General features: G+C 50.8%; 1 protein-coding gene across 6 annotated transcripts in view; it reads right to left on the bottom strand.

Annotated features, from left to right (window-relative positions):
• Window positions 1-7,364: 7,364 nt before the first annotated feature.
• ANO2 (anoctamin 2) overlaps window positions 7,365-19,797 on the bottom strand; it is a 344,114-nt gene continuing 331,681 nt past the window's right edge. For all 6 annotated transcript variants that reach the window (XM_084956923.1, XM_021092435.2, XM_084956919.1 and 3 more), the window contains 2 exons: window positions 9,995-10,100; window positions 7,365-8,270 (listed from right to left, as the gene is read on the bottom strand). In XM_084956923.1, coding sequence (XP_084813049.1) covers window positions 7,998-8,270; window positions 9,995-10,100 — 379 coding nt within the window. In that variant the 3' untranslated portion in view covers window positions 7,365-7,997. The remainder of the gene's footprint in view (window positions 8,271-9,994; window positions 10,101-19,797) is intronic.

Genomic DNA, 19,797 nt, shown 5'->3' with positions numbered 1-19,797 from the left:
CTTTTTAGGGCCATACCTGCGGCATATGGAAGTTCCCAGGCTAGGGGTTGAATCAGAGCTGCAGGTGCCAGCCTATGCCACAGCCACGGCAATGCTGGATCGGAGCCACACCTGTGACCTATGTCGCAACTCAAGGCCATGCTGTATCCTTAACCCACTGAGTGGAGCTAGGGATTGAACCCACCTCTTCATGAATACTAGTTGGGTTCATTACCCATTACCACTGAGCCACAATGGGAACTCCCATTGTTACTTTCTTTTTTTTTTTTTTTTTTTGTCTTTTTGCCATTTCTTGGGCCGCTCCCTCGGCATGGAGGTTCCCAGGTTAGGGGTCTAATTGAAGCTACAGCTGCCGGCCCCTATACCACAGCCACAGCACTGCCAGATCCGGGCTGAATCTGTGACCTACATACATCACAGATGTATGACAACGCCAGATCCTTAACCCACTGAGCAGGGCCAGGGATTGAACCCACAACCTTGTGGTTCCTAGTCAGGTTTGTTACCGCTGAGCCACAATGGGAACTCCCACTGTCACTTTCTTTTTCTTTCTTTTTTTTTTGTATTTTTGTCTTTTCTAGGGCCGTAGCCATGGTACATGGAGGTTCCCAGGCTAGGGGTCGAATTGGCACTGTAGCCGCCGGCCTACGCCAGAGCCACAGCCACAGCAACACCAGATCCGAGGCATGCCTGCGACCCACACCACAGCTCACAGCAACGCCAGATCCTTAACCCACTGAGCGAGGCCAGGGATCGAACCTGCAACCTCATGGTTCCTAGTCAGGTTTGTTACCACTGAGCCACAATGGGAACTCCCATTGTCACTTTCTGATGGAAGCCTCATGAATGACTCCCATCCTCACTGCCCCAGCAGGAACCCCGGCCCTTGTTCCCTCTTCCCTTCCGCCCTCCTTCCTGCCTTCCTTCCCTTCAGTGATCAACCTTTACTGAGGGCAGACTGTGCGCGGGGATGGGGCTAAGCTTTGGACCCTAAAGATCAGCCTTGAGTGGGAGCCGAAGGTCGGGTGTGGGTACACGGGTGTTCTGGTGGCCAGCCAGAAATGAACATTCCGCATGTAGCCAGAGCCCAGGAAAGGAAAGTGGAAATACAGAAGAGATGACGACAGATGACTCTGGCAAAGTAGAGGGTTTATATAATGACACACTGCGGGGAAAGGTTGGGGGGAAACTGATGGCAGTGTGGCATAGAGCAAGTGGCATGGCCTTTGGGACAGATGGAAGATTCACTTCGGGCTCACGTACGTATGTGCTAAGAGTCCTTCGGTGACTTACGGAATGTTTTCAAGCACCAAGTTTTCATCCATGAAGTAGCCTCATCTGTAAGGGTCATTGTAAGGATGGCAGATAATGAACATAATGTGCCGGGTCTGAAACAGGTCCTGATGGGGGGCTGTCTCACGCCTGCAGATCGGTCTTCCTCGCTCTCCCACACTGCTTCCCCATCTAGACCCACAATTTGCATGTAGTTTCCCCTTGCACATCAAAAGAGGCAATAGGGAAGCTCTTTGTGGAGAGAGTTGGTGGACCTCTAAGCCTGCGCCCAGTGGGCATGACCATGATGGACCAGGAGTCTCCCTCCCTGTCTGTCTGAGAAGTACCTTGGAAGGGCGTGATTAGGGACAAGGGATGAGGCTGATGGAAGCCTTCGGGAGGCCTTGCTCAGTGGGTTAAGGATCTGGTGTTGCCGTGAGCTGTGGTGTAGCTTGCAGACACGGCTGGGATTCTGTGTTGCTGTGGCTCTGGCGTAGGCCGGCGGGGACAGCTCCGAATAGACTCCTAGCCTGGGAACCTCCATATGCCGCAGGAGTGGCCCTAGAAAAGGCAAAAAGGCAAAAAGCCAAAAAAAAAAAAAAAAAAAAAAAAGAAAGAAAGAAAAAGAAAAAAAAAAAAATGGCATGGCAAACAAAGGGAAAGAGTTATAAGATGAGCCCAGAAAGAACAAATTATTCCTTGCATAGGACAGACCTATGGGCATGGGACCTGAGGAAAGGGCACTGCTGAGTAGGGATGGTGCAGGCCAGGAGAAGGGTGGGGTCAGGGCTGGGTGCCACATGAAAGCATGGGCAGAAGGGAGCCATAGCCAGCCTAGAGCAGCACGCCTTCCCAAACAGTAGAAATCACGTTCTCAACGGGTCCAGTTAGATATTCGGTGAGGCTATGCAGCCTCTGTTATTTTAATAATTAGTGGAGTTCCTGTCATGGCTCAGTGATTAACGAATCTGCTAGGAACCATGAGGTTGCAGGTTCGATCCCTGGCCTTGCTCAGTGGGTTAAGGATCCGGCGTCGCCGTGAGCTGTGGTGTAGCTTGCAGACACGGCTTGGATCCCAAGTTGCTGTGGCTCTGGCATAGGCCAGCAGCAACAGCTCCGATTAGTCGGATCCTGAGTTGCTGTGGCTGTCCATCCACAGATGAATGGATTAAGTTTCTCAATCTTAGAGCTTATAGATGAAACAGACTTGATAGATGCTTTCCCAAATTTGATGATAACCTTAAAATTCACAGGAAATGACCAATGAGTTGTAGAATTGCTAGACAATTTTTACATGTCCATCAGAAGTAAAAACTGCAGATCAAACTTGCTGGAGGACAGACGAAATTTCCTTTCTCTTCTTCTTATTGGAAATATTGGTATAAAAAGGCCAATAAAGAGCCTGCAGCCAACGGTGTGGAAGGATCAGTATTATAAGATTATAAGGGTGAGTGGGTCGGTTAATTAATAAAAAGTGACGTTTTCTACCACGGATTTTGTGGTGTTAGCCTAAAACTGACATTTTGTTGTGGTTTCTCTTTTCATGCTAGATATTCACCTTTGTACCTGATTTTATTTCATAATGTGGGGTTTCTTTTTCTTAAAGAAGCTTCCTAGAATTGTAGAAGCTTCTGGCCCCACAAAGCCAGGATCTGCCCATGTTAATAACATTATCTACTCGTGACATGATGACATGGAAATGTACTCTGCCTGTGTTGCTCATGGAAGGCTCAGAGGGGTTTCTGGAAGGAGACAGGAGCCGCTGAGAAGACAGATACAGCAGGAAAAAAACCTCAGCTTTACGAAAAGACAGTGAGAAATAAATCCAAGTGGGGAGAAAAGCATCCAAAGAGGCAGGGCAGTCAAGTCTGGGGTTGACAGTTGAGAAGACCAAGTTTGGAGCTGATAATTTTCAGAGAGGGTGGTGGGAGGGAGGCCCCTGGAAAAGAATTGACAAGGAGGCTTATGTCAGGGGCCTCATCTGTTTCCCAACTAGCAGCCTGACTCAGCCCAGGCAGATGTGGTTCTTGATAGAAGTTGACACATACTCTCTGAAGAATTCGAGGCAGGCCAACCAGAGTCCATCATGCAGGTGGAAAACTAGGAGCAGGTTACGACGGAGGAGCCATGGTCAGAAGTCTGCCTCTTTGGCTCAGGGCCTGTGGCTTCATCCCCCTAATTGAGGAAGACATCCTGGCTCAGGAGTCTCAGCCCTCAGTTGGGCCGACAGGAAGGGAGGGAAAGGTGGGGCCATGAAACACGGAGGTTCCTGAACTCATCGGTAGAGCTGTCATTTTGAATTCCCATCTGACTTGTCACCTTTCTGCAGATGAAGCCACCTGGACCTTGCGCAGGTGGGAAGGCTAAGTGGGATCCACTGTGTGTGGGTGAGAGTCCTGGCCAGAATGTCTTCTTGGCTGGTTCTGAAGAGAGGTGGCTCTGGGGACACTGCCATCAGCTGCTATGCAGGTGGACAGGGGATAAGAGGAAGGGGAGTAGGAGGGGAGCCAGATGTGCGAACCTGGCTGAAGGCTGAAGTTTCCATTGACTTGACCCGTAGCCTGGGAACTTCCATATGCTGCAGGTGCAGCCCTAAAAAGCAAAGCAAAGCAAAATAAAAAACACCATCCCACCCCAAAACACCCCAGAATAAAAGTTACTGTTTGAAGGAGTTCCCACTGTGGCATCATGGGTTAAGAATCCAATTGCAGTGGCTTGGGCAGCTGCAGAGGCGAGGGTTCCATCCTCAGCCCAGTGCAATGGGTTGAGGATCTGGAGTTGCTGCTGCTGTGGCATGGGTCGCAGCTCTGGCTCAGATTCCATGCCTGGCATGGGAACGTCCATGTGCCACACACGTGGCCAAACAAAAGGACAGTCAGCATGTGAGAATAACCTCGATGGTGCAGGAAAATAAGGGAGCAGAAATAAAGACTGATGGTGTCTCCTGGGGGAAAATGCGGGCCATTCAAACTTCTCAATTTACATGTTTTACCTCCTCTAAATCTTCTTCCGTGACTACATATTACCTTCCTAATTAAGCAAAATAGAGGCTACTACAAATCAATGTTTGGGACTGTATATTGACCAACTTAAACCTTATTAACTATTATTGCTGGAGAAAGGAAGTGGGAGAGGAGTGATATTTTTTCTTCATTGCTTCAGATATATGTGCTCACACTTTTTTTGGATTTTATAGTAATTTTTAAAATTTGTTATTTTCTTCAAGGGCTCAGAGGAAGAGGTTTTTGGTTTGTTTCGTTTTTGTTTTTGCTTTTGTAGGGGCACACCTGTGGCATATGGTAGTCCCCAGGCTAGGGGTCTAATCAGAGCTGTGGCCACCAGCCTACACCATAGCCACAGCATGCGGGATCCGAGCCGTGTCTGCAATCTACACCACAGCTCACAGTATCGCCAGATCCTTAACCCACTGAGCGAGGCCAGGGACTGAACCGGCATCCTCATGGATACTAGTTGGGTTCTGTTAACCCCTGGGCCGTGACAGGAACTCCTTGTTTGTTTTGTTTTTAAATTCGGACTGGGCCCACCCTCTCTCTACCCAGCTTACCAAGGCCTCCGGAAAATTCTTTTCTGTAGCCTAAATCTTGTTGCTATTGTGTCAAGGCAGGTGCAGCCAATGGCCATGCTGGAAACACGGGTGTTGCTAAGATAGTTTGGGCCAGGGGGTGGAGGGAAAATCACGAAATTCCTCACTGCCTTGTATTGGGAAAGAGGAGAAAGTCGGGCCCTTCCAGGGTTAAAGGTCATATATGGTCAGACCAAATCTCTCTTGCACACACTCTCCAGACCCCCGGGGGGTTGCCACCCCAGCACATGACACACTTTACTGTCCTTGTTTATTATTCATCTCTCTGACTCCCCTACCAGAACGTACCCCCCACCCTAGGGCAGAACCTGCTGTCCCATTGACTGATGTGTCCCAAGTGCCTAATACAGAGCCTGATGCACAGTGGGCATCTGGTCTAGTGGATGAACTTAAACTGACAGGATAAAAGGACTGGGGACACAGGAAGTGAAAGGGAACAGGACAGCACACAGAGCACAAGCAGAATGGAAAATAAAGCCATGAGAGAGGGAATGAGTGTCTGCCAGAAACACGGCAACAGTGGATATGGATGATGGATTTGGGGATGGTAGGTGATTTTTCTTTCTTCTTCTGTGTTCTATAGACCATCTGAATCTTTCTTGGTGTGTGAGTGTCACCTCTACGACCACACAGAAATGCTTCATTTTAAAAAGAAAGAAAAAGAGTTCCCATCGTGGCTCAGTGGTTAAGGAATCCGATTAGGAACCATGAGGATTCGGGTTTGGTCCCTGGCCTCGCTCAGTGGGTTAAGGATCTGGTGTTGCTGTGAGCTGTGGTGTAGGTTGCAGACGCGGCTTGGCTCCTGCGTTGCTGTGGCTCTGGCTAGGCCAGCGGCTACAGCTCTGATTAGACCCCTAGCTTGGGACCTCCATATGCTGTGGGTGCAGCCCCAAAAAGACCAAAAATAAAAATAATAAAAAAATAAATAAAAAGAAAAGAGGTGGGGTCTTGAACCAGCCACAAGCTTGGATGTGGCTATCTTGGTGCAAATCAGGTGACTTAGTGATGAAGGCAAGTGGATTGTCCTGGAAACATCCATGCCACCTGCTCTGGGAGGAGCCTCTAGGGATGTCCTCCCTTCATGGGCCTGGAAGCTCCATGTCATCAGGGTCCCTTAAAGTAAAATTTTCCTCCCATGGACCTCTCCACTCTCCCCAAGTTAGCCAAAGCCTGTTGTAAAATGATGCAATGTACTGTGGGGTTTTTTTTGGCCACACCCATAGCACAAGGAAATTCCCAGGTCAGGGATTGAACCTGAGCCACAGCAGTGACCTGAGCCACAAGCAGGGACAACACCAGATCCTTAAACCTGCTGAGCCACCAGGGAACTCTGATGATGCAATATTCTTATACTGCTGTAGTTTGAGTCTAGGCTCAAATGCTAAGTGTGAACGTTGAGGAGTGATGTAACTAAAATGGACCGTGGGATTACTGATGCATGAGTGGCGGGAACTGCCGGCTGATCTTACTGAAAGCTGTGTCTGTATCTATACCCCGATGCCCCTATACAAGAAGGGACCACTTTCCAGAGCCAGGGATGATAGGTGGCACAATCCTGCAGGTGCTCGGAAGGAAGCAAGAAGCCCTGAGGAGTGGCAGGGGCAGGCAGCCCAGCAGCCAGGGGCCCTGCACATTCCCGGATGTACTGAAACATCAGAAGTACGCTTCCCATCTCCTCTCTGGAGTGCGTTCCTCCTGGCAGCTTCCAGCGGGGCTGAGCTGGATGCTAGTCAGACTGGCCTGCAAGGGACGGGGCCAGATCTCGAGGAAGGGACAGAGCCAGTCCTGGGCAGCGGGTGGGTTGAGGTGTGTGAAAGGCAGTGATAAATGACATTTGGCCTTTGCTTCCAACTACACTTAAAAACCTCCCCGCAGAGCTTGAGAGGCTGCTATGAGTCGTGACATTAGCATTGTAAGATGTGACCTCTGAACTATCTCGGGTTTGTCATTAATTCACATATAAAATGACAAAGTTCCCTCCCCCTGTGCCTTCACATTTCCTGTCTCCCTTTTCCTATTTTATCTTTTTTTGGGGGGAGGGGGGTGGCACTCATGGCATATGAAAGTTTCCAAGCTAGGAGTCAAATTGGAGCTACAGCTGCCGGCATACGCCACAGCCACAGCAACACAGGACCTGAGCTGCATCTTCGACCTACGCCAAAGTTCAGGGCAATGCTGGATCCTTAACCCACTGGTTGAGGCCAGGGATTAAACCTGCATCCTCATGGATACTAGTCGTGTTCACTACCACTGAGCCACAACAGGAACTCCTCCCTTTTCCTAATTTACGCTTTGTATTATTGTCTGAAACACTACACATGCATCAGCTCACTATCTGTCTCTCCCCAGAACATAACTCCCTGCGAATTTACACGTGTCTCCTATCTGCTCTATCTCTGGTCTGAGAACGATGCCTGGCACAGTAAGTGCTCCAGAAAGATTGGTAGGAAGTAAGAGAGAGCAGAAACCAAAGAGCTGGAGATGCGTCTTTATAAAGAAGGTTTCAATTTATTCTTTTAAATCTGAACTTGGATAAAACGATGGCTAGCTGCATTTAGCTCAAAGCATCCCCATGACTTAAACTGGAGACAAAGCCAGGTCTGAACTTTCGCTTTTCATCATCATGTCCAGGGGCCATAGCCATCAGCCCTGGAACTGAATCTGCATCCACGGAGGCTGTGCCAGGAACGCAGAGGGTTTTCTTGGGGTGATGGTGGGAAGGGGTGGGGGGATAACTTATGATGGGGCTGGAACAGGGCCTGGACTGTGCCTCTCATGGCTCGTGGCCACAGAGAGGCTGGGAGGGGACCTGAGGAAGCAAAGGGCAGGCTCGTGGTGTCTGGGGACTTTGGGGCGGAGACCCAACTCTTTCACTGATGGATGCAAAATGGGGTACCAATCCCCCAAAAGACATGGCTCAAATGAGGACCTAGAAGAAACCCAAGCTTGAAGTTTCTGAGAAGCAGCATCATTCTCTTCCCTCCTGTTCCCATCCTCCATCTCGCTCTCATCCCTCTCTCCACCCACAAGCCCTTCTCCAGGGTCCCTTGGGTGCTCAGGCCCCCGTGCCCAGGTCCCTCAGGTGCTCTGTTGCCCCCGTGCCCGGGCGAGGCACCCCAGCTCACACGTTGGTCTGATGGGACCCCGAGGACATGCTGCTGCCCGGCTGGCTCCGGCCCGAGGGTGCTGGGCTGGCGGCCGGGCTCCTCCGGCTGCGTCGGCCAGTGCCTGGGCTCCTCCGGGCCGGCTCCTCCATCAGCCTGAGCTTCTCGTGCTCCTCTTTCAGGAAGAAGTCCACGAACAGGCTCTTCTCCCTCTTGATCTGGTCGCTGATGTCAGTGGGGATGTCGGGGATCATCCAGTCCACGAGGACGCTCAGAAACATCACCAAGTTCTGCAGAGCCGGGGTGGGGGAGGGGGAGAGGCGAGGCCGGGCTGGAGGGCTCCGCTCCCGGGGGTGGGGGTAGTGACCACACACACCCCAGACCCGGGGGGCAGCGGGCCTCCAGGTCACTCTGGCTCCTCGGCTGATGAGCTGGGGAGCTCAGCCAATGGGCATCAGGGTGCAAAGGGGTCTCCAGGTGACAGGGGAGGAGGGACGGTGCTCGTCTCCCGGAGGCCCTTGTGCACACACTTGGGGATGGCCTTCTCCCCTCCCCGACCCCATCACAGGTCTTATTCTCGCCTCCTGGCCCCTGAGCTTCCCAGTAAGTGTTCATAAGGTCTGATGGCCCCTCCAGGGCTCTTCTTCCCATTGGAGGTGGACTTTGGTTTTCACATTGGATTCTGGCCTCAGCCCAGCGAGCCCGTGTTCACCGTGGCAGCCTCTCTGGTCCCGGGCCCTGCCTCCCACCCGCCTTCATCAGCTGTGAGCTTTTGGGCACACCCGTCACTGACCTCCTTCTCCCCAGGAAGCCACATGCCCTCCTTGTGAACACAGGTTAAGATAAGGCCCCTCTTGCTGGGAGTGTGTTCTGTGCACGTGGGTGGAGTCCTTCCTGCAGTGCAGCCATGGCCCACTAACGGGGAGCTACCCACATACGCTGCTCCCCACGCCTTCCGCAGGCTCCCCCCGCCGCCCCGGGCTGTGGCCTCCTCCTCTGCCTGCCCATCACAGCCTCCCCAACACTGTACCCTCTAGACTTGGGGGACATCAGAGCCCTGCCCTCTGCCTTCCATGCTCTAAACTCATCCCTGGCTCAACCTTGAACCTGCGTAGTCTCAAGACCCAGGAGGACTTGGGAACCTTAGAGGGACTGGAGTGGCTGCATCAAGTCACACACTGGCCTTTTAAACCAAGTCCTCCCTCCCTGGGAGTGGGAGTGACAGGTGACTCATGGTAAAGTGAGGAGGCCCCTGCTGGGGTGGGGGACCTGGGAGGGCCCTTCACGTGTATCTGCCCATCTCTCTGGTGAAAGCTGAGCCAGAGGCGTCTGCACTTCCTGGGCTGGGGGCGGGGGGCAGGCTACCTTAGAGCCCCCCAGAGACCAGCCTTCAGGGGATACAAAAGCCTGAGGGAGCCGCCAGGAAAGGGATCTGGGCTGCTGCCCCGGCCCCACTCAAAGGCTGGCAGGACCCATGGGAATCCGGGCCTCGTGCCCAGGGAATCTGGGCGTCGCAATAAGAGCCGCTGTGGTGAGAGATAAGGATCGCCAGCTCGGGTTTGCTATTCACCCCGGGGCGGCCCATGGCTCTGGGGACCTTTCCCACCAGAGATCTCAGGGGCTGGAACAACACGACAAAGGAGGGCCGCGACGGCTGGAAGGAAGGGTCAGAACGCTGCCCTTTCTCGGGCTCCGAGACCAGGCGGGCCTGTGTGTCTGCCCTCGAGTGAGACTCTGGTTTCCTTGCTCTTCCTTCTCTTCTTTCTGTCCTAGGTTTAAAGGCGCTTCTCTCTCCACCCTGGACCTACCGCCACATCTGTCTTATAACCTCACTCTAGGCTTTATCTTCTTTCTGCAAACCCATCCATCAGCGAAAGCCCTCACCCAGGGAGGGGAGCCTTTGGCACTGCCTGCCACCCATGTGTCACAGAGGGCCCTGAAAACCCAGGGCTGGGGTCCTCTGTACCCCAGCAGCCTGGATCCTAATGGGCTAGGCCTTCTCTGGACGACTTACCTGGAAGATGATGACAAAAGCCAGACGGGCAGACAAAACAGACCAGTACTGCTTGGAAAACTCATATGGGTTCGGGGCCCATGGCGGCTCCCGGTAATCCTTAAACCTGCAAAAAGAGAAAGGCGATGCTCAGGTGGGGAGGAGATGGAGGGACGTGGGTGCTTCTCTGGGTGTAACCTCCAAGGTCAAGACAGCAGGCAGGCCCCTGGCACTCAGACTTGGCACATAGAGGGCAGAGGCGAGGAACCTATGACCCAATCAACAACGCCCCCCAAAAAGAGCCGTAGTCCAAAAAAAAGCCAATGTCAGCCCAGAAATGTCCTTCCTATTCTCTCTCCAGCATCCCCAGAAGCTTCCTCGGGATGCTCCTTCTGGAGAAGCCCAGGAAGCAGAAGAGGCACCCAGGACAGTGGTCCATCTTGGCTCCACTAGCCACTGGGCTCTGGGGGAGGGGGACCTCAGAAGCTGTGTGCAGTGCTCCGCAGCCTGTGGGCTCAGAGAAGATCCAGATGCCAGCATATGGCTCGGTGTCCTCCCAGCCAGCTGCTTTGGGACCACAGCCATGGGAGGGGCTGGCCTCCTTCGATGGCTGATTCAGGCCAAGCTGAAAGCTGAGTGAATTTTGGGGGGGAAGGCAGAATAAAAGTCATGGGCGGTCAGTCTCCCCTTTTACTAACCATCTTTACCATCTGCTCGAGTGGTTTAAGAAGCAAAATGTTGGTGCCTGATGTGAGCTCAGACCATGAAGAGGTCCAGGGCTTGTCTGTGCTGTTGCCCGCCCCCCGCCATCCTGGAATGACTCATGTTAAAAATGGCTTATTTGCGCAGACTCATTTTTTTTCCCTCTAAGCCTGGAAAAATGGCCAGAGCTGGTCTAGAAGAATTATGCCCCTTCACGGAACTGTTTTCTCATGGAATTCGACAAATCTCTGATGCTTGGCAGAAGCAAAGCAAGCCCTGAGCTGGAGCAAGAGGTGGGGTGGGTGGCATCAGGCCACCAAGCAGGGTACACGGCCACTGAGGAAGTGGGGGGAGGGGACTCTGTGCCAGAAGAGGCCAAAAAGAAAATAAACACACCCTGAATGTGCAGGAGGCATTTCTGGAGGTTTCCTTATTGAATCATCCCAACAGCACCCTCAGGCAGGTGTGGATACTTCTTTATGACCCGGGGGAAACAGCAGCTCAGACAAGTTCAATTCTTGGACAGCAAGGGGGGGAGTCAAGGTGAGACTCCAAGACGGGATTTTTTTTTTTTTTTTTTTTTTTGAGGGCTGCATCCGGGGCATATGGAAGTTCCCAAGCTAGGGGTCAAATCAGAGCTGTAGCCTATGCCACAGCCTCAGCAATGCATGATCTGAGCCACATCTGTAATCTACACCACAGCTCACCAGCTCATGGCAATTCTGGATCTTTAACCTACTGAGTGAGGCCAGGGATCGAACCTGCATCCTCATGGATACTAGTCGGGCTAGTTACCACTGATCCACAGTGGGAAGTCCTTTCTTTTTTGTTTTTTTTTTTGGGGGGGGGCATGCGGGGGCTTTTCTCCTATTGTCCTAAGGCTCCTCACCACCAGCTGCGGTGTGGGGTGGGGATTCGGCACCGGGTATCCTTTGTCCCTTTCCTTGTGCTGAATGAACTTGCTGTTCTAAAAGATCACTGTAGATGCACAGTGGCTTTCAGCCGCCCAAGAAGAGATGAAAGGAGGAGAGAAAAAAACGAAACGAGGAAGATGAAAAGAGATGCATGAAGAAAGGCAGCCAGAAAAAGTCATAGCGGTAGAGTCAGCAGCAGAAAGAGGCAATTGGAGAGGTGGACCCAGCGTCCGGCTAGGGCTGGGCAAGAAGCCAGGAGCTGCCCCTTCCCCACCCAGCTCCCCTCTTCCAACAGCTGATCGCAGCTGTTGCAGGCTTGGTTTGACATCCGGATGAAAAGCAAAGCTAACTGCAGCCCAGCAAAACACCACGGGATTCATCCAGCCGTCCGTGGCTGAGGACACAAACACGGCCAGCTCCCCATCACACTTGCTCGAGGGAAAGTCGGAGAGTGTTGGCCAGGGGAATAAGAACATCATGGCTGGGAAAAAAATCAGGCTCCCCATGCTCCTGCTGTGCCCCCAGGACCTCATGGCAGAAGGGCATTTATCCTGCTTTTCTCAAGACCTCTGGAGGAGGGGGCATACAACTCCCCCCAACTCCCTACCATGGGGAGCTCCTTCCCTAGGTCTAGCCCAATCCCTGCTGCTGCAGTCAAAGTCCATCTCTCTCGTTCTCCGGTTCCATCGGTGAAAGAACAGCTGCTCACTGACCTCGGTTTGACAGCCATTGCTCACTCCCTCTTTCTTTCCCGTCTGCAAAGAATCCATAAATAATCTAATTCTGGTCCCACTTCTGCTACTAACTCACCACAGCTTTTGGAAATGTCACTTTGCCCTCCCCGAGTGTCCAAAACATGTTTTGAATCTGGCAGGCACATCCATCTAATCAAGGATCTGGGGAAAGATTAACACACAGACACGGCCAGAAGGCTCGCCTCGCAATCCCTCTGTGTCCACGGACGGAGGGTGCTTTGTCAGGAACTGCAGGGCAAGCGACGCCCAGAAAACAGCAACGCGCAACTTAATGAATTATGCATCTGTTCACATTTCTCTTTCCAAAGCTAACTTTTTAAAAAACGGTGACCTGCCGTAAGCAATGCATTTTACACTCACACACACAGACATATACGGCACTGAAATAAACATCACAGAAAACACGCTCATCATTGCTGTGTGGAAGGCCCTCATATTTTCCTGTTCTCTGCCATCCTTTCCTATCCTAGCCTTTAAAATGCTGATCATGACCTACTGAAGTGATTGCCTCGCTCACTGATGAACCATGATTTATAGTTTGAAAAAAAAAAAAAAAAAGATTCAGTAAGCCTCCGCCACCTGGTAAATGGCTGCTTATCTACATTCCAATATAAGTTTAGATTTCATAATTCCTTAAAATATTCATCCTAAGCAGTCGAGCGTACCAAATGCTTTCACTGCACAACCAGAAGACACTGATTGAACAAAGAGATCATTAGTTAAGAGCAGAAAGGTCCACAAAAGGCAGGGTGGCTCATGGACTTGGGTCCAGCCATTAGCGACAGTTGTCTGTGTGTTACTTCTAAGCCCAGTGCAGAGAAGAGCATTAGCAAAAGCATAGTCTTTGGAGGCAGCAGGTGACAGCTTGCTCCCCACCCCATCTCTTCCATTCTCTGTCCTATAACAAGTTCCCCAAGGAGCTGATGTCTAGGGTCCTCCCCGATGAGATGTGGACTTTCCATCTCATAAAGCTGTGATGCAGACTGTTCAGCTTGGCACCTGACATACCGGAGGACCAATAATAGCAGCTTTCTTCCTCCTTTAACTGAAGGTACCTTAAACACACCTCTTCTGTTCAAAGCAGACATGGCATGTCCACCCCTGCTCCCAGTTCCTCTTGGCTTTCCATGGAGACTTCTGAGCACTCGAGCTCAGGTGCCCCAAACTTCCCATGATGTTGAGACGACTCACGAAGAGACAGCCCGGGCCAAGCTGCAGGCAGGGGCTTCTCTCAGGCTCTTGCTCAGGGAAATGGCCCCAAGCAGGCGAGCCTCAGGCTGCTCTGTTCCCATCAGCGCGGATGCTCTCCAAAGCCATACCCTTTCCCCCCATTTGGAGCACTATGGGTCTCCCGAAGTCCCACCGGGTGGCCAGGCACTGGGCGAACCCCACATCTGGTCACTTCCTGCATCCGCTGGCTGGGACTGAATCGCGGGGTCTAATTTTAGGAACCGTTCCCAGATCTCACCGCCTCATCCCCTCTGCCTTCCTTTCTTTTCTTTGAGCCTTAACATTGATTTTGAGAGTTCCCCAGGGTCTTGTAATAAAGAGAGACTTCCAATAAAGAAATAGCTAGAGTATCTAAAAAGCAAGTCTAGGCTGGAGGGGCTGCACCCCTTACTAAATGCAAGGACCTGAGAAGGCTGTTCCACATCCCTGCACACACACACACACACACACACACTCACACACATTCGGCATTCTCATCCACACGGAGCCAACGAAATGTACATCACTGCGCCAAGGACACAAAAGGTGCACATGAGACAGCCCTCACACTGCCACCAATAAAGGGACGTGTGTGTGTGTGTGTGTGTGTGTGTGTGTGTGTGTGTGTGTGTGTGTATACCCTGAATGTTAAAAGAAGACACAGTAAGTAAGACAGCACATGTGAAGGTGATTTCTGGAGGTGGAAATGGACACAACGGTTTCTTCTGGGAGAGAATGACTAGGGTGGGGGCTGGGAAGAGAGTCTTTTCCTTGTACACACACACACACACACACACACACATACACAAATACACACATAGGTACTCACATATACATACACATTGTTTCTATCATTTAAAAGGTCATAAATTCAAAAGGAGAATACAATTAATGACAACATTCAGTTGACTTCAATATTTTTGGGGGGGTTATGCCTGCAGCATATGCACAATTCCTGGACCAGAGAGCAAACCCACACCACAGCAGTGATCCAAGCCACTGCAGTGACAACACCAGCTCTTTAACCCGCTGCACCACAAGAGAACTCTGAACTCGATAGATAGATAGATAGGGAGATAGATAGATATAGATGCATAGATGTATAGATAGTTTTGTTTTGTTTTTTGCTTTTTAGGGCTGCACCCACGGCATATGGAGGTTCCCAGGCTAGGGGTCGAATCGGAGGTGCTGCTGCCGCTGGCCTATACCACAGCCACAGCAACACAGGATCCGAGCCATGTCTGCGACCTACACCACAGCTCACAGCAATGCCAGATCCTTAACCCACTGAGCGAGGCCAGGGATTGAACCCACAATCTCATGGTAACTCGGATTCTTTCCACTGCGCCACGACCGGAACTCCCTCAATATATTTTTTATACTAAGATTTCAGGAGCAAAATCATAGTGTTAAGTGAGGCAGACTCACATACAATAAGTTAAAGTGGTACAAAAATTAACATTGTCTCTTAGCTTTCAAACTGCATTCCTATTTCCCTAGATTGTTCCAGCACTGAAATAATCACACTGAGTTGAATTTATACATTACCTAAAGAAGTAAGGTTCTGATTAACTCAAAATATATTTCGTTATTATAAAACAAACCCATGAAACAGCATCTGGAAGGTCCTGTAAGTTCATTTTTATGTTAATGGGTGGAAAAATGACTAAGAAAGAATCACACAATTGTGTCACCATGGTTACCATCAGAGGATACTTAGGGCCAGTCAGAGCTGGATGGCGACGGGACAGGGTTGGAAAGATTGCTTGCGATGTTTAGAATTTTTGCAGGAACAAATTAATATATTAAATGTGTCATTATTACATGTTTTAAAAATAAGTAGAAAACAACCTTTGGGGACTGTTTATTCCAAGTCCCCACTTTTATAGATGGGGAAACTGACGTGCAGGGAGGGAAGAGAGACTCTGACCTCAGATGGCCTCCTCCCATCCTCACTTGCAGGGGTGACCAGTGACAGTGACATCTGCCACAATTTGTCACACACACGATACAGAGAGAGCCACTGTAGGCAGGAAGGGTGCCAATGGGCGGGGGTGGGGTGGGGGAGGTGCTGGTCATCACCATTCCGAAATGGTTTTTAAAATGATATTTTAGTTACATTACGAATCAGAAAGTAAATGCATTTCTCAACCCCAAACACTGGTATGTGCGGAAAAAATTATTAGCCCCAATGGAACGTAATGTCCTATTAACGCTGAAGGCAACTGCGGTGCAGTGTTTTCATACCCTCTGAGATGCTTAAAAGTGCCTTCTGAAATTGGCCTTTAACAAGGGAAGAGAACTGCAATTAGGAAGTAAGGAGCATGCTGTTACTCCAGTGGTTGATAGAGATCAGGAAAGAGACCACCCCGGAGAGCTGGCTCTCCCTCTGGTCTCAGCAAAGAGCTCCTGAGAGGCAGCCAGGCCCTGGATGGGAACTCGCAGGACCTCGGGATAGGAAAGAACGTGAGCCCTGCAGAAAACCTACAGAAGCCACCTGAGGATGCTCAGCATCTCCAAACAGACCCAGCAGATGATACCCAAGCCTGGGTGGCCCCTTGAGCTCGGGGCCCAGGTCCCTGGTCAGGCCCTGCCCTGCTGACCTCTCTGCTCCCCTCCAGCTGTGCCAGGCATCTGAGCCATCCTCCAGCCTTCAGGACATGGTGGCCCTTCCACTCTGTCCAATGGCCATTAACTGTGCCTGCAGACTGACATCACGGAGCTGTTTAGGATGGCTGGGGCAGACGGCGCTCCAAAAATGCTGGGAACGCATCTCAAACAGGGCAGCGGGAGACGCATCCTAACGCTGACTGCTATTTTTAAGACACCTCTATCCCTGGTGAAGCCTCAGTTTGATTTGACCACATTTATCTCCGGAGGTCACTGGAAGCTAAGAATAAGAAGGGTCAGCAAGTTCCCAACACTGTTTGCCAGAAAATCAGGGCAAACTTTGCATTTCCCACTGTGGAAGCAGTTCTAAACGCTGGCTTTGGGGCTAGTTCTAGTGCTCTCTGGCCTTCCCACAATCAATTCTCTCGCTCACTCTCTCTCTCCATCCCCTATCCCTTCATTTCTATTTCTGACAGCCACTGACCAGTCCTGACTTACCAAGACATCAATAGTTTATGACTCCACTTCCTAAATCTCCAAAGAAATCGGCGAGACAGACAGGTTCACAGGGCGAGCGTGCAGTGAGTAGGATCTGCCTGGGGTAGAGATTTCTACCAGCAATCCTCATCCACCCAGGAAACGTAGCCCCATAGCCCCCAAGGATACCCACCGGAGACGGTGTATCTTCATGACATGCTGCCCCCACCCTCCAGACATCTGCTTACGTTACACGGTAGGGCAGCTCTTTATTTTCAGTGTCACCCACTGGTCTTCACATCGCAGTCAGAGACGACATCCAGAAGTCCCTTCAACTCCCCACCGTGGCTCCCAGCACCTTAAGAGGAGTTCACACACCTCCCTGTGACTGGCCTAGCTTCAGTTTTGCTTCCAGACTCATCTTTCCAAGCTCACTCCTCTCCTTCCTGCTCCAAACACTGGCCAAGGTCCACCCTGTTCTCCCTGGACCTGTCTCGCAGCCCCCTCCCACCCCCCCGGCTCCTCTACCCTGCCCACCACCTGGGGCTGGCTTAGTCCAGAGAGTGAGGGCTTTCAATAGGACGCTCTCTCTGGCCACCCCTGCACTGGACACTTAGGTCGTTCAGGGCCCTGGAAGCCCCCTGCAGTCGCCCTATTCTAAATAAGAAAGCTCTGTTCTCACTGCCTGTTGCTTATTCATCTCTTCCATCTAGACGCCTTTAGGGAGGTTGTGTCTTGTTCCCCAGCCTTGCTTCCCCACAGGACGGGTCACTCTCGTGTTGCCCCCAGCTGCTTGTGAGGTCGAGGCTTGGGTTCTTGGCTTGATGTGAGTTTTACGCCAGGATCTGTCACTGGAAACCTCTGTGGTCCTGGAGAAGGCATCACCTTCCTAAGCCTCAGTTTCCTTTTTTGTAGAACGACTGCTATAAAAAATGATTTTGTACTTCTCACTTTTTGTGGCCTTTGTGTGACATGAGGATGCTGACTGACCTCACATATGCTGCTGGAGCAGATCTAGATGCTACCAGAAAAGGCCTCTGGCTGGTCCAGACCCTTTGCACAGCGGATCTGTGGACCACATTCAGTACCACGGACAGACAGTCTGACCCACCAGCAGTGGCCCTGGGCAGTGCAGGGCAGTAGCGAATGTGCCTACACTTGACATCGGTCCAAGCGTTAGACTCTTTAGAGTCCCAGATGGGAAAGTGCCAGAAGCATCTAAACTGTATTAATCAATAACTATGCACAAAGGTACTCATTTGTTCTTGGATCTGGTCCCTGAATTTGAGTTTCTCTGGTTGGCTAGGGTTAAACCCAAAAGTTATTGCTCCTGGGATCAGAATCCCCTTCTGTTTAAATCATTCAGTCGTCTGCATGGGGAAGACTCATTTTCTCTCCTGCGTAGTCTCAGACTGAGTCTGAAATCTAAGCGGCCGTCTTACAAACATCTGACCTTGGGTACCAAGGCGTCCCCGGTGGGAGAGTGTGACGGACACAGAGGGTCATCACTGCTGCAAACCCAGTGGGGCACTGCCTCTTCCATGGAGGCACTGACAGCTGTCACATCAGATTCCCCTGGGGCTGGGCCAAGAAAGCCCCACATTGGTCCCACTGGTCCCTGGTCTTGGTTTGGGTTTTTACTGTAGTTATTGTTCTATTTGTTTAAGTATACAAGGTGTCATCTTGGATGAAGTTTCTTTATGGGGACTACTGACTAACCAAGGTACAAAAGAGTTAAAAGAATTCATTCCAGACTTCCTGTCATGGCTCAGTGGTTAACGAATCCAACTAGGAACCATGAGGTTGCTGGTTTGATCCCTGGCCTTGCTCAGTGGGTGAAGGATCCGGTGTTGCCGTGAGCTATGGTGTAGGTCACAGATGTGGCTCAGATCTGGTACTGCTGTGGCTCTGGCACAGGATGGCGGCTTCAGCTCCTATTCAGCTCTGATTAGACCCCTAGCCTGGGAACCTTCATGTGCCGTGAATGTGGCCCTAGAAAAAGACCAAAAAAGAAAAAAAATTAATTCCCCTTCCCTCTTTTTCTCTTTCCTTGCCCTTCTTGGGTAAGTAGTGGAGAGTTTTCTGTGTCTTGGCTTCAATGGTCCCTGTGCTGTTGGACTATAATCATAAATAATCTGGACCGCCCAGGATTTCCAGCCACCCTTTCTAGGAGTTCGGTGGAAACTGCCCCTTAGATTTCCAGTCATCATTTTATTTAAAAAAATTTTTTTTTTCTTTTGTCTTTTTAGAGCCACACGTGCTACATATGGAAATTCCCAGGCTAGGGATCGAATTGGGACTATAGTTTCCGGCCTACACCACAGCTCACAGTAACGCCAGATCTTAACCCACTGAGCGAGGCCAGGGAAGGAACCCTCATCCTCATGGATACTAGTTTGGTTCATTACTGCTGGGCCACAACAGGAACTCTCAGTTGTCATTTTAAATGCCATAGAGCTGGAAGCAAATTCATCATACGGCCTATAAAATTCTATTCTCTTGGCATCCTCCCCACCCTGTCAATGGACCTGCAATTTCCCAGCCCTCTGACTTCAGCCCAAACTTTAGAGACAGCCATGACTTCGACTGTCTCTTATGTCTCTGGTCCCCAACTCTGTGACATATTCCATTAAATAGCTCCTCTTCTCCCTCCCTCTAACTCCTTCCACCTCTCCAGTCCATGCCTACCATGGCTTATGTCTGAATAACATAGCACCCCAGCAGCCTGCCTTGAGTTCTCCCAATTCTCACCCATCTTTTTCTCTGAAACCAGATGCATTTCCCTAAGCCGACACTTTATCCTATAATTCCTTGGCCCTAAAAAGATCCATAACTTCCTATGGCATCACACTGAAATTCCTGTAAGGTTTCAAGATTTCCTGTTACCTACTTCATCCTACCCATTCAAATTCAGCAATGCTTTGGCTTATATGGACTTAAGCGTTTCTCTCTAGGTTGTGTTGCCTGCATTTCCCATTATTATCTCCCAAGCATCCTCCTTGCTGACTCCCTCATCTAGCCCCTAAATGCTTATCAAATACTCTAGGTTCATCCTGCCCCCATGAGCTGGCTCACGCAGACTGCCCACCGAGGAGGCGTTCCCTTTTGGTCCTCTTATGCCTCATGGCCCCTCCAAGAAGCCTACCCTTTCCTTTCC

This window comes from Sus scrofa, chromosome 5 (genome assembly GCF_054392235.1).
Source record: "Sus scrofa isolate SSC_HxYL_T2T_F1_AM1 chromosome 5, Sscrofa_HxYL_maternal_Yorkshire_Landrace_v2.0, whole genome shotgun sequence".
NCBI lineage: Eukaryota > Metazoa > Chordata > Mammalia > Artiodactyla > Suidae > Sus > Sus scrofa.
The sequence above is the reverse complement of the archived record's forward strand: the minus strand, read 5'-3'. Positions and strand labels throughout refer to the sequence as shown.